General features: G+C 54.9%; 1 protein-coding gene across 12 annotated transcripts; it reads left to right on the top strand.

Moving 5' to 3' along the window:
* The first annotated feature begins 1,259 nt into the window (after positions 1-1,259).
* C4H9orf50 (chromosome 4 C9orf50 homolog) lies at positions 1,260-13,646 on the top strand. Of its 12 annotated transcripts, none has more exons than XM_042274939.2 (8): positions 1,260-1,847; positions 1,978-2,062; positions 2,159-2,251; positions 4,261-4,494; positions 5,174-5,337; positions 6,925-7,090; positions 7,206-7,347; positions 12,661-13,646. In XM_042274939.2, exons 1-8 carry the CDS (start codon positions 1,394-1,396, stop codon positions 12,853-12,855), a joined length of 1,533 nt encoding a protein of 510 aa, XP_042130873.2. In that variant the 5' UTR covers positions 1,260-1,393; the 3' UTR covers positions 12,856-13,646. The 12 variants fall into 12 exon arrangements, with proteins under 12 accessions (XP_042130873.2, XP_042130870.2, XP_042130871.2 ...); XM_042274936.2 differs by lacking the exon at positions 12,661-13,646 and adding an exon at positions 8,828-9,231; XM_042274937.2 differs by lacking the exon at positions 12,661-13,646 and adding an exon at positions 8,828-9,231 and having other exon boundaries at positions 5,177-5,337.
* Positions 13,647-13,885: the final 239 nt, after the last annotated feature.

Genomic DNA, 13,885 nt, shown 5'->3' on the forward strand with positions numbered 1-13,885 from the left:
TCAGGCCCAACCCTGGGGACGGGGCAGTGAAAATGGTCTTGGCTCCTCCCCAGACCACTGTCAGAGGCTAGGCTAGGAGGTGGGAGAAAGCCACATGTATTTGCAGCTTGTTCCAATTCTGAGAGCAGGCTGCCAGATCCGCATGGAATTCTACAACCATTGAGCCCCAGCTGTCCTAGGCCTCTTTCCTCCATGGTTTTCAGTCATGTGTGAGCTGCAGGTGGTAGCCCAGGTTTATAATCCCAGAACTTGGAAAACAGAGGCAGGAGGATAATGGAGTCTAGGCCAGCTTGTGCCAGGTAGGGAGACCCTTCCTCAAAATGAATGAAGAGAGAGGCAGGTGCGGGCTGTGCCTTATTCTGTAGCCCCGAGAACTGACTGGGAGAAGTTCTCTGGTTGTCCAGACCTCAAGGCTAATAAGGAGCAGAGCAGAGACAAAACTCCAAATCATGATATATTTTTGAGACAGGGTCTCTCTCACTCAACCCAGGTTGACCTTGAACTCGGTATGCATCCAAGATCTGAGTTTATTTTTTGTTAATTTTGAGACAGGTTCTTACTATGTAGCTCCAGCTGGTCTGGAATTTGTATGTAGACCAGACTGGCCACAAACTCAGAGATCCTCCTGCCTCTGCCTGCCAAGTGCTGGATATAAAGGTATGCGCCATCACACCCAGCAATAATCTTGAATTTTGTTTTTCAAGACAGGGTTTCTCTGTGTAGCCCTGGCTGTCTTGGAACTCACAGAGACACAGCTGCCTCTGCCTCCCAAGTGCTGGGATTAAAGGTGTGCACCACCACTGCCTGTAGCCTTAAATTTAGGAGAAAAAAAAATATGTGTATAAGTGCTTGGCCTACATGGCTTTGCACCACGTGGTGCCTGGTGCCCTCGGAGACTAGAAGAGGGTGCTGATTCCCCTGGAACTGGAGGTTGAAAACTGTCCTGTAGGTTTTGGGAATCGAACCCTCATCCTCTCGCTGATCCATCTCTCCAGCCTCTGCCTCCCAAATTCTGGGATCACAGGCATTGGCCGCCACGCTCAATTTCTCGCACATTCTAGGCAAACCCTCTCCCAACTGTGCTAAATAATAAGAAAGGCGGTCTTGGGCCGACAGGTGCCCGCGCCCTGTACTGTGCTAGGCGCCCGGCGTGTACTAGATCACGTTAACGTCACAGCCGCCCCCAAAGGGCTGGCGTTCCGCCGTCACCGTCTTTGCGCGCGGGCACAGCAGGGAGCGGACCCAGCAGGGGATGGTCCTGCCCGAGGAGCCAGCTCCGCTGCCCCTACCCGGCGCTATGGCCTGCGGGCTGGCGCGCGACCTCCCCGCGGTCCCGCTCGCCCCCGCGCGTCCCCCAGGCGCGAAGATGTCCTGAGCTGAGCTCGGACTTACGATGTCACGGCGCCAGCCCGCAGCGGGGACCCCGGCCTACGAGCCCAAGGGGTGTCCCAACGGGGCCGCCTCCCGCCGCTGTACTCCGCTGCTGCCCCGGCTGTTCACGCCCGACCTCCGTACCGGGCGAGAATCAGCCGGCGCGTGGTGGCAGGACTGCGAGCGCCTGCCCTACCTGTCCCCCGGGATCCCGTACGGGCCGCGGGGCCGCGGGACCCTGCGCGCGCTGCTGCTGCCGCCGCTGCTGCCGTCTGGCACGGCCCAGGGGGCGGGGGCCCGGGGAGCCGGGGCCCGGAGGGCGGGGGCCCGGGGGGCGGGGGCTCGGGAGACACGGCAGCCCGCGGCCCGCGACAACCCTGACACCTTCGGCGTGCTGCTGGGAAAGTTTCTACCCACCAAGTTCCGCGACTTCCTGCACCAGCTGCGCGCCAAGAGCGCGGAGCCGGAGGAGCATCGTGAGGCCGCGGGAACGCGGGTGGGGTGGGGTGGGGTGGAGACTAGGGTCCCCAGTGAGGACCATCTCCAGTTCACTGGGCTTTCCTCCTCTTCCCCCTTCTCCTTTTCTTCCCTCTCCTCCCCTCCCAGCACCCTCAGCGCCACAGTACCCCAAGGGTGCATCAGAGCACTACCTAGATTTGTGTCGCAGCTGCTCGTTCCTCCCAGACCTGTGGTAAGTGGAGATACCTTCTTGGTCAAGGAGGCGTTGTCCTGGTTGCTACCGAAGTGGGGCTCTGCTCCCATCAGCTGTGACCTCTTTGTCTTCAAGGGACCAATCATTGCACTCAGAGGACAGTTTTAAAGAGAAGACTACCCTGGGGCCCCCAAGAGGTGAATTCATCACAGCCAGAAAGGCCAACCCGTGAGTAGTAGCTGTGAATACACACACACATGCTATAGCTTTGTGGAGCTGACTCTCTCCTTCCACCTTCATGTGGGGGGGGTGTGGGGCAGACAGGGGTCGCTAGGCTTACCTGTCAATCACCTTTGCCCATTGAGGCATCTCATCTCCCCAACCCATGAGTTATAGGAGTGGAAGCAGTAAGGCATTCCTTTGCTCCCTCGATTCCAGTCATTCACTAATGGATTTACCATGTATCCATTGATCTATCCACCTATCCATCCTTGCATGCACCTCAGCCAAGAACTAGAAGCTATTGTGAATATCTCATACATCTATCCATCAGGGGCATCTATTGGCCATGAACCTGTAACTGCCCCCAGACAGTCAGATTTCTATCTATTCACAAATTCTCCCTGGTTATAGCTGCAGAATAACTATCCTTTCATTCACTTAGAAACCCAGGCGCCAATCGCCTCTCCCTGAGTAATAAAGCTACCCGCAAGCTTACACATCTGTCTGTATCAGCATCCAGCTCCCCACCCTGAGATTCAGCCCTTCAGCTCAGAGCCTGTCATAAATCCCACGGCTGCATCCTTCTCTCATATCCTATCGTTACCCGTTTGTGAAGTTTTACTGTGTATTAAATATTAGCAGAAAGACAAAGAGAAATGGAAGGAAGGAAGATCCTGGGGCACTAATGATGCTTCCCTCAACCTGGATGCTAGAGAGCTCTTAATGGAGATGGGAAAGAGACAACAGCTTTTAAACAGGCTACAACAAGGGTGAAGAGCACTGTCTGGGAGTTTAAGGACTAGAGACCTGGGTGTGGTGGGGTGGTCTTTAAAAAGAAAATTCTTTATGTGTTTTTTTAGGTATGAGTGCTCTGTCTGCATGTATGCCTGCATGCCAGAAGAGGGCATCAGATCTCATTATAGATGGTTGTGAGCCACAGTGCTGGGAATTGAACTCAGAACCTCGGGAAGAGCAGCCAGTGCTCTTAACTGCTGAGCCATCCATCTCTCTAGCCCTAGTGGTGCACATTTTTAGTTTCAGCACTCAGGAGGCAGAGGCAGGCAACTCTGTGAGTTGGAGGCCAACCTGGTCTACATAGTGACTTCCAGGGCAGCCAGGACTATGCAGTGAGACTGTCTCGATAAATTTAAGGAAGGAAGGACAACTGGACTGAGAGCAGGCATACACAGCAAGCATACTGTTACTGTTCCATCTGTACCCATGGCAGACAATACTAATGGATCACCACGCATTTCTCTGTGAGCCTCAGAACCCTTTCTGACACAGTTCTCCAGGATCAAAGTAAAGACTAGGAGGCTGGAGAGATGCCTCAGCCATTAAGAGCACTGGCTGCTCTTCCAGAGGACCTGGCTTCAATTCCCAGCACCCACATGGCAGCTCACAGCTGTCTGTAAGATCCAACACTCAGACATACATGCAGGAAAAGCACTAATGTACACAAAACAAAAATAAGTAAATCATTACAAAAAAAACCATAGACTAGAATTGGACACTTATTTGTATGTAACATTCCCTTGGTACATTAGATCACTCCAGTGATCTTCCCTAGGCAGGGAAGCTATGATCTCACACTGGCAGGCAGAGCTAGGAGATGCCTAAGCTTGGCCCTGTGGCCAGGACAGAGATGAGGTTTGTGTGCATCCAACTGTGGCCTAAGTGAGCCCAAACGCCTATAGCCAGGTTCTACCCTAGGCATCCCAGCTGCGTGGCTCTTTGATGGACAGATGAGAAACACACCCTCTGCGTTCACAAAAAGATGACACAGGATAAGTGGGTACAGAGGTGTAAATGTGTGTGCCCAAGGTGGAAGTGCAGTGGGTCATTTCCGAGTGACTGAGTAACCGAGCTTGCAGCCCAGCCCCTGAGGGAGAGACGAAAACACATCTAACCTTTTTATCTATTACATATAAAGATACCATGCCCTTCAGGGAGCACAAGCCCATGACAGGCCCTGTTCCAGGTGCTTCCCCACACGGGGTGTTCCGCTCTCCCAGCTCCGGTGACGGCGGCATGATCCCGCCTGTAACACAGCATATGACCGGGAGGAGAAAAGTGAGAAGTGGAGCCTTGAGGACAGTGTGCCCCAGCTCCCACGGCCTCGGTGGTACAATGGAGAGTGACAGCTGCCGTGACAGCTTGAAGCTAGAGATGTTCCCTCTGCCCGGCATCCTCTCGGCAGGAAGCTCCTGCAGCCCACCCTACCTCTTCACGCCAGTCCTGAGAAAGGGGTGGGGCACCACGATCTCCTTATTTTTATCTCCTTGTTTGTCCCTGCACGGTCTCACATAGCACTCACTGTGGCACCGAGGATGACCTTGCACAGCTGATCCTCCTGCCTCTACCTCCCAAGCGTCCCACACGGCACTGTGCCTGGCTTGACCTCCATTTCACAGATGAGGAGGCAGGTTGCAGTCTCTTAGGACCTCTTGCTTCCTGAGTGCAAAATCCTGCCCTCTGGCATGATGCTTGAGTGACAGCTGTGGGCCAGAGAACTCTGTGCCTCGGTCTCCCCACCTATAACTGGGAGCAGTAACAGGGCTTCATGGGCACTGTGCAGGTTTGGTGGGATAGAGCACGTCACACTATAAGCCAGAAGAAGCCCTTGGAAAAGGCCAGCTGATGTGCCTAGAGCAGATCATCTGCCGCCAAGCAAGAGCAGATCTCTCAAAGATTTGGGGGGTGTGGTGTGCACATGCACCCTGGTGCCTGCAGAGGCCTGAAGAGGGCCTCAGAGACGCCTAGAGATGAAGTCACTGCAGTTGTGAGCTGACAGTTGTGGGTGCTAGAAACAAATCCAGGTCTTCTGCAAGAGCAGTAGTACACTCCTAGTCACTCACTGGGCGTCTCTCCAGCCCCGTCCAAGATCTTCCAGGAGCCCCAGCTCCCATACCCTCTCATCTCCCTCAGCAGACTCCACAGCACACAGGTCCCCAAAGTGAAGACTCTACTCATTCACAGCCCCTCTGGAGAAGGCTCCAGGCCTCGCAGACGCTATTGTCCTTTTCGGGTGCGATTTGCCGACGAGACCCTGCAGGACACTGCACTCCGCTATTGGGAGCGCAACCGTGCAGGTGAGCAGACAGCTGCTTCTAGAGCCCTGAGTTCCAGAAAACTCCTGCCAGGAGTGCAGAGGTCAGAGGCTGTGGCTCTGGATCCTCCAAGAGCCAGGTAGGCCATTGACTCCAAAGAGGAGGGGTTGGGGATGTAGCTTAGTGGTAGAGCGCTTGCCTAGCAAGGGCAAGGCCCTGGGTTCGGAAGACTCCAAAGAGGAAGTACCTATAGAGACCTTTTCAGAAGATGTCAAGGTGGTTGTCAAGGTGGTTGTCAAGGACAAAGTAGGGGTCCTGAGAGCCAGCAGAGGTGAGTGGCATCGGGCAGGTGGTGTCAAGGACTATGACCCAGGAAACAATGGCAGCCAGGCCTGGCTGCCATGAAAGAGTCCTTCCTTGCTGCCACCCCAGCATGCACAGCCTCTCATTCCCTCAGCAGCTTCCTGAAGCAGCTGCTTGACAAATTCTTGAAAGTAGACCCCAGGGTCAGGCTGACCAGATGTCTAGACTCTGAGAAGAGGGAGTCTGTTCTCTTGAGAACTGCTGCAAGGGTCCAACAGAGAAATTCAGAAACCCCGGCATCTCCACTCTCAGGCCGAATGCAATGGTTTCCTTTGACATTTCTGACTGGGTGCGAGGAGGCAGGCAGGATAACGAGGAAGACAAGCGGTCGCCACACACCCCACTTTCCCGGTACTTGGGGCTCAGTGGCCCCCGGTACCTCACCTTACCACTCAAGAGTTAGAGAAGCCCAGCTTCTGGCTAGTCATATTTTGTACGTGTGTGTGTGTGTGTGTGTGTGTGTGTGTGTGTGTGTGTGTGTGTGTGTGAAAAAATATAATTTCAACTAATGGACTTAAGAGCTTTTGTGCCTAGGACTAGCAATATTGATTTATTGTTCTTTTTGGAGACAGAATCTCATGTATCCCAGGCTGTCCCACTACATAGCCAAGGATGACCTTGAAATATCGATCCTCCTGCCTCCACCTCCCAGCTGCTAAGGTTACAGGCCTGAGCTACTGCCGCGTCTCACCTCCGCTTCTGGTTATTTGATTGATGAAAAAACTGAGGCAAAAGGTGTTTGTGAAAGAGCCATGTAAGCCTAGAATAGAGGTCAGAATGTTCCAGAAGTCCAAGGACAGGCCAAGCACTGTGGCCATACCCCATGGCACCAGGACTCAGCAACGTGCTTTCTCAGGCTTTCCTGTCTGAGGCAAACCCTGGGACTCTCAGGTTCTAGGAAAAGCACCCTGAGACACCCCTCCCTCCATCTCTGGCAGATTCTTGGCATCCTCTCTGGAATTTCTGTGGTGGGGTGCCTGGCCCTCCCACTTCAGAAAAAGGGGTCCACTGGAGGTTGGAGCAGGGGCAGGAGCAGGGGCAGGGCACAGTTTGGTAACAGCAGCAACAGTCACTGGAGGTAGTTTTAAAACCCAGGACTTCTCTGGAGGCAGCCAGAAGGCACTAGGGAGCCTGTGGTTGCCATGGAGACAGGGCTCCGTCTAGCCTTGCCAGCCAGAGGGAGGAGAGAGGGTGGGGGCGTCGGTGTGCCCCTCCCCCGGGGAGGGGACAGGGAACTCACTCTGCTCCCCTCTCTCTCTCTTCTAGTCCGGCAGAATATCTTTCCATGTGAGCAGACGGCTTTGCCGGCTGTGTCCGCATCAGAGCGGGTGCTTGGAAGTGTTGGGAGATGGCTGGAGAGTCTGCCCAGAGCCCTGTGTCCCAGGGCCCAAGACACTGTGGCCGGCTCCTCGTGCTGGAACTGCCCCCGAGTGTGAGGCTCTGGGTAGAGGAAGCAGGAGGGTTGTGGTCCAGGCCCTCCCGGTACAAGCTGTAGATGGGTCTGGGACTCGGGGTCACAAAATCAGAGACTCCTATCGCCCCACCAGGTCAGCTCAGGAACCACAGCTCTACCTTTCTGAGGACGCCACCATGAGCAGCCGCCTACCCTTCATCTCCAGGGCCACCACCTTGCCAAGGCCACGGGGAGGCCTCAGGACCTTCCTGGACACCCCTAACACTATGGAGCAGGTGGGCAAATTGCCCTGTCCCCGGAACCAGAAGCTGGTGGGCAGCCCGGGGCAGCTGGCCACCAGAAGCCACAGCCCTGAATGACTCTGTAGGGGACCCTCTCAGCTGAGTCCCCGTGGGGCTGACTGCTTGGCCTTGTGGGGCCCAGCCTCCCTCAGTGAGGAGTCCTGCAGGCAATGGGGAGGAGGTGCTTAAGCCAGGCCATTAGCTGCTCTGCTGCCAGTGAATGGGTGGGCTGTGCTTCAGCTAGGCCAGCTGCAGAACCACCTGAGCCCTCGGGGACCTGTCTCCTCCCACCCGACCTCCCCCCCAGGAGGGGGGGGCGGGGGGCTGTCTCCTCCCACTGGGCCTTGGAGGACCTGTGTCCTCCCCGTCTCCTCCCTGAGGTCCCCTTGGCAGTGCCCAGCTGGGCAATCCTTCTCACTCTAGGAGTCCTTTCTGCCCAGCTTGGTGCTGCAATCCGTCCTGAGGAGAGGCCACCCTAAGGGCTACCGTCTCCTGCCGTCCACAAACCGGCAGCAGGCTCAGAGGTGGATGCCTGCTGGAGGCCCAGCCCCGGGGTGTAACCAGGCCAGGCAATGAGAAGCGTGCTCCCTCATCCCACAAATAAACACACCTCCCAGGTGGCTGAGATGGATCGCTAGGTCTCCCAATACAAGCCACTCTGGGTGCCTGGTTTGGGACCACTCGGGGTTCCTGGGTGGGGGAGGTAAGGGTGGACTCACATCTGGGATGAAGCTGAAGAGGGTGAGGTATTGGAGGTGGAGAGGACAGGGCATCCCAGGGCCTCAGCCCCATCCAGGGAATGCTTGCCTGGGGGGTGCCCAACTCACTGCACAACCTCGAACCTAGATCGGTTCACACCTGAAGTAGACCCCCAGCCATTGTCTTAGCCGGGGGCAGCGGAGAAACAACTCAACTCCTTCTGGTCTCTAGTGCCAGAGGCTTCTCTGCCCACCATCTGGTAGAGGGTGAGGGTATCCAGACCCTAGCCCAGGAAAAATCACCCCGTGTGTGGGCAAACCTTAGCCCTCTTAGCCTGATAAAGTGTTCAAAGCCACATGGGGAAGTGGCCCGAGACAGGATGGCAGGCATCACCTAGAGTTTATTTGCTGCATTAACCTAGCCACCTCCATACACCTGGGTGCCCTACCACACCATGTCCCAGCCCCTGGAGGAAACTTGGGAGCCTCCCTCCCTTTGGAGGCTCGCCTTGTCCTTGTGCTCTGGCCAGGTCTTTATCGCCACCTGCTGGCCGGTGAAGAAACAGCTCGGACTCGCGGCGGAGCTCGGTCTAACCGGGAGGACAGGATGCTAAAGCGGGGTTGGGCTGGACTGGGCTGGTCATCTTAGGGACCAGGTGGGCTGGGGATGGTGAAGGGCTGAAGAAAGGTAGATCTGGACCTGGCTTGCGGCGCGATGCAGCAGCGTCCCCAGCGCTGGGCTGGAGCTTGGCTTGGTTCTCTTTCTGGGCTTTCAGGCTGCGATCCAGAACGAGGGCTCCCCGTTTCCCCGGAGTGCTGCGGGCCGCGGGTGCCCTCTCTGCCTCGGTTTCCCCGACCGCCTGCAGCGCCGCGTCGCGCCGCGCGGGGGCAGTATTGGCCTGGCTTTAGGCCGCAAAACTTCATCTATCGCCCGGGATCGGAAACTTTCCTTAGCGCGGCGCCCACTGTGGATCCCTGAATCCCGGGCTCCCCCCGCCAGACCGTGGGGAGCCTGGCCTCCAACCTGAGACCCGGGACATGGCCACCATGGAGAATCTGAGAACTTATGGAACAGACCCACGCAGAGAGAGGGACTTGGACGCTGAAGCAGGACATAATGCAGAGGCATGAGGCACACAGCACACACACACCACTACATACCACATACACTACAGAGACCCCACACACCGGAGGCCTCCGGCACAGAAGCAGGACACAGGGAGGCACACATACACCAGAGACCCCCCACACAAAGAACAGCACATACCACCTGGAGACCCCACACACAGGGAGAACACCCCAGACACACACCATACCACAGCAATGGAGACCCCACACACAGAACCACACCACACATTCACACCAGATGCAGCCAAGGTATAAAACACACAGTAAACACACTCTATGCACACCATTTATAGACCCCATGCATGGAGGAGCACACCACACAAGACCACACATTCCACATAGCTACTCCACATATATGGGGACACACCACAGATACACATGGACATGGAAAGGCACACATAACACAACACATGGAGAAATACTGATGCAACACCCCCCCCCCCACACACACACAGAGATGCATGCAAACCACTGGTGGGCACATCACACACACACACACACACACACACACACACACAGCACACTGACACATCGGACCATACACATGGCACACAGACACCACACCCACCCACATGGAGAAGACAGGCATGCATACACCAGAGACACCACACACAGAGTGCATGCTACAGAATCAGAGATAACACACTTCAGAACATGTGTTGCACAGTGAAGCATGCATGCACCATGGGCCTCTGCACTACCAGGGTCCTGCAGGCCCTCAGAGGTGTTATCTACATGACAGCTATGACATGCCAGTTCATGTGCCGCCTGAACTTAGGTGACAAGAAGAGGCTGGGAATGCTGAGGCAGGGGAAAGACCCTTTTCAGATGACTTAGTCCTAGGTCCTCCGTCCTGGGAGTGATTACATTCTCCTTCCCAGAGTATTCATGGGCCTGCCTATTGGTCTGTTTTGTCTGGTGTCTGTGTGCTGTGTGCTGACCACCACAGGCCATCTCTCAAGGCGGGGAGCTGGGTCTGTTGGGGTGACAGGTGGTGTCCCCTCTGCAGGGTGGGACAGGAGGCTGTGCTTCTTTCTCTGGAATGTTCCCTGCCTTGTGAGCCTCTGCACACTCAGGAGGTGGTTCCTTAGGCCTAGAAGTGAGGGGTGTTGCTTATGCTGTGCTATGTGGGGGGAGCTGGGTCCAGTCCCCCTCAGTGTGGGGCTGGAGAGATGGCTCAGTGGTTAAGAGTACTTGCTATTCTTGCAGAGGACCCGGGTTCGGTTCCCAGCGCCCACATCCGGCTGTTTACAACTGTCTGTAACTTCAGCTCCTCTTCTGGACTCAGTAGTCACTTCACCCACATTTAGTTGTGAGCACCACACACATGTACACAATTAATTTTTTTTCTGACACAGGGTTTTTCTGTGTAGCCCTGGCTGTCCTGGAACTCACTCTGTAGATCAGACAGGCTTCAAACTCACAGAGATCCTCCTGTCTCTGCTTTCCTCTGCTGGGATTAAAGGTGTGGGACACTATGCCTGGCTTTAAAAATAAAAATCTTGAAGGAGAGGGAATGAAGCCAGGTGGTGGTGGTGCACACCTTTATCTCAGCACTCAGAAGGCAGAGGCAGGAGGATCTCTGTGAGTTCCAGGACAGCCAGAGCTATATACAGAGAAACTCTGTCTTGGGAAACCATAAATAAATAAATAAATAATAAAATAAATAAATATAATAAATAAATAAAAAATAAATAATGATAAATAATAAATAATAAATAAAATCTGTATCTTTAAAAAAGAGAACCTTCCTCTATGGGGCTGGAGAGATGGCTCAGCAGTTAAGAGCACTGGCTACTCTTCCAGAGGACCTGGGTTCAATTCCCAGCACCAACATGACAGCTCACAACTGTAACTCCTGTTCCAGGAGATCTGATACCCTCACCAATGTACATGAAGTACAAATAGAACTTTTAAAAAAGAGGGAATGCTAATGAGAGAGAGCTGGGTACGGTGGCATACAGCTTTAAACCCAGCATCTGAGAGGTGGAAGTAGGTAGATCTTGGAGTTCGAGGCCAGCCTGGTGGTCTACATAGTTCCAGGTAACCCTGAGCACCCCAAGTCCAGAGAACAGAGACAAGAGGTCTGCCAGGCCTCAGCTGTACATGGTTTCTTCAGAAGCCATGCTCAGGAGAGCTCTTCCCTGGGAAACCGAGGCTCAGAAAGGTCTGATCCACCCTCAGGGGCACAGTTATGCAGTATTGCTCCCACTGGAGACTGCATGTCCTTCTCTGCCCCCGCCCCCGCCCCCACCCCCATGAGTAGGGAGGCTCTGAAGACCCAGCAGGGAGGGAACTTGGCAGACTGGCCTGAGGAAGGACTGACCAAGAAGGTGTGGATATGGAACCGTAGGTCTCCGGGAGTCGGAAGATTCCCTGGAAGTCCCTCACAGGGAGGCCCCTGGAGGGCCCTCACAGAAGGTGGCAAGTCCAGATGGGCCTAGGGAAGAGGATTTCCAGTGATGCTAGGCTGCTGGTGCCCCAGGGACACCAGTTACCATTCTGCCATAATTCCAGAAGGACTAAGATCTTGCGTCCCCCAAGCTCTCAATGAGAGTTCAATTGGGCTGGGCGGTGATGGTGCAGCTGGGTAGTGGCGGCGCACGCCTTTAATCCCAGCACTCAGGATGCAAAGGCAGGCCGATCTCTGTGAGTTCAAATCCAGCCTGCTCTACAGAGCGAGTTCCAGGACAGCCAAGACGTGTGTGTATGTGCGTGTGTGAGACCTCAATTGGATATGCTGGTGTCAGTGGGGCTTCTGAGAGCTGATGAGGTTATAAGGCCGTCCCTCCAGACCAAGTGTCCCATGGGAAAGACCACTGGCCCATGTTGGTAGTGCAAGGTGAACAATCCTGGGCCGGAGAGAGAGCTCTAGTTAAAACACCAGCTGTTCTTACAGAGGACCAGGATTAGGTTCCTAGCACCCCCACGGCTGCTCACGACTGTCTAACTCTAGTTCCAGGAAACCAGATGCCTTTTTATGGCCTTAATGGGCAACAGTCATGCACACCCACACACATCAAAACGAGTGGGGGAGGGGCTCCTGGCTGCTCTTCACGGCTCATGGCCTTGAATTTTGGCCTCCAGACACTGAATGAATTTCTGCTCTGTGTTGTCCCCCAAGTCTGGGGAACTCGCTACAGCAGTTTGTCTCTTGAAGGGCCGACTAAGCACCCAGTACAGGCCATACAGATGCTGCCCCACCCCTGAGCTCATGGTGGGTACTAGGTTGTCCAGCACTGCCTTCAGGAGCCCATGGCCCAGTGGAGGCTCTGGGGACCCTGTAGGGATGGGGACTTGGCAAGTCGGCATGAGAACAAAGGACTGACTGGCTATGACTACATAGCCCAGGCTAGCCCGGAACTCTTGAAAATCCTCCTGCCTCAGCATCCCTCATACTGGGATTACAGACGTGGGCCACACCAAACCTGTTCCCTAAGTCACTTCTAGAACAGCCTGGCATCTGTTTCCATAATATCAGGGCAACGAGGAATCAGCCGCTGAGATGGACCTGGGGCCTGCTTCTGAAGCAATGGCGGCAAGGAGCCCCGAGGACCAGAGGAGTACCTGCGTGTGCAGACCAAGGACTGTCCTCTTCCACACCGAGCTGGCCTCCGCTGAGAGAGGGAGACGTGGGGAAGTAGGCAGCATCTCCTCTGTAAGAGGGGTTATGTAACTGGAGGGAGCTCACACAGCTAAGCATCAGATGAGAGGCTTCTTGGGAGCTGTGGTGGGCTTTGCAGATGCTGTCCCCTGATGCCACTTGCGGCAGCCACCGTCAATCCCATGGTCAATTCCACGGTCAATCCCACGGTGTTCCTCAACGTCTCGGCAGAGGTCAGGCCCTTGGGTCTCGCCTCAGAGCTGTTTGCAAATGAAGTTCCAATGACAGAACACTTTCCTGCCCTGAGCACTGGAGAGAAAGGATTTGGACATAAGGACTCCTCCTTTCACAGTCACTCCAGGATTCATGTGCCGGGGTGGTGACTTCACACGCCGTAATGGCACTGGCGGCAGGTCCATCTCCGGGGAGAAATTTGAGGATGAGAACTTCCTCCTGAAGCATACAGGTCCTGGCATCTTATCCACAGCAGATACTGGACCAAACACAAATGGATCGCAGTTGTTTAGCTGCACCGCCAAGACTGAGTGGCTGGATGCGAACGTGTGGCCTTTGGGGAGGTGAAAGATGACATGATCGTCGTGGAAGCCGTGGAGCGTTTTGGTCCAGGAATGGCAAGGTCAGCAAGATCACCATTGCCAACTGTGGACAACTCTAATTCTCTTGACTTGTGGCCATCTTACCCACCAGGCCATCCCTTCTGTAGCTCAGGTGGGCACCCCCACCCCATCTGTTTGCAGTACCCTGTAATCTCTGCTCTCACGGGAAGTTCTTCGTTCCGTATCCTCCTCATTCCCCCCAAGTCTAGCTGGATTGCAATGTTAAGTTTATTATTATGAATAAAACTAAATAAGAAAAGGGGGGCCTGTGATAGGCAGAGAAGCTGCCTAGATTTTTCCAGAACCGCCCAGATTTTCTGCAGTCAAGAGGGCAAAGCCCTGGGAAGGCAAAGCTGTAACTACTGGCCCCTGTTGACTGGTCTGGCGAGCCCCGCCCACTGCTGGGCCGTCCTTCACTTCCTGCTTCCTCCATCTGTACTGTCCTCCGTCCTGGGGGAACACAGCCTTTCTGACGCTGGCAGGAG

This window comes from Peromyscus maniculatus, chromosome 4 (genome assembly GCF_049852395.1).
Source record: "Peromyscus maniculatus bairdii isolate BWxNUB_F1_BW_parent chromosome 4, HU_Pman_BW_mat_3.1, whole genome shotgun sequence".
In the NCBI taxonomy this organism is placed as follows: Eukaryota; Metazoa; Chordata; class Mammalia; order Rodentia; family Cricetidae; genus Peromyscus; species Peromyscus maniculatus.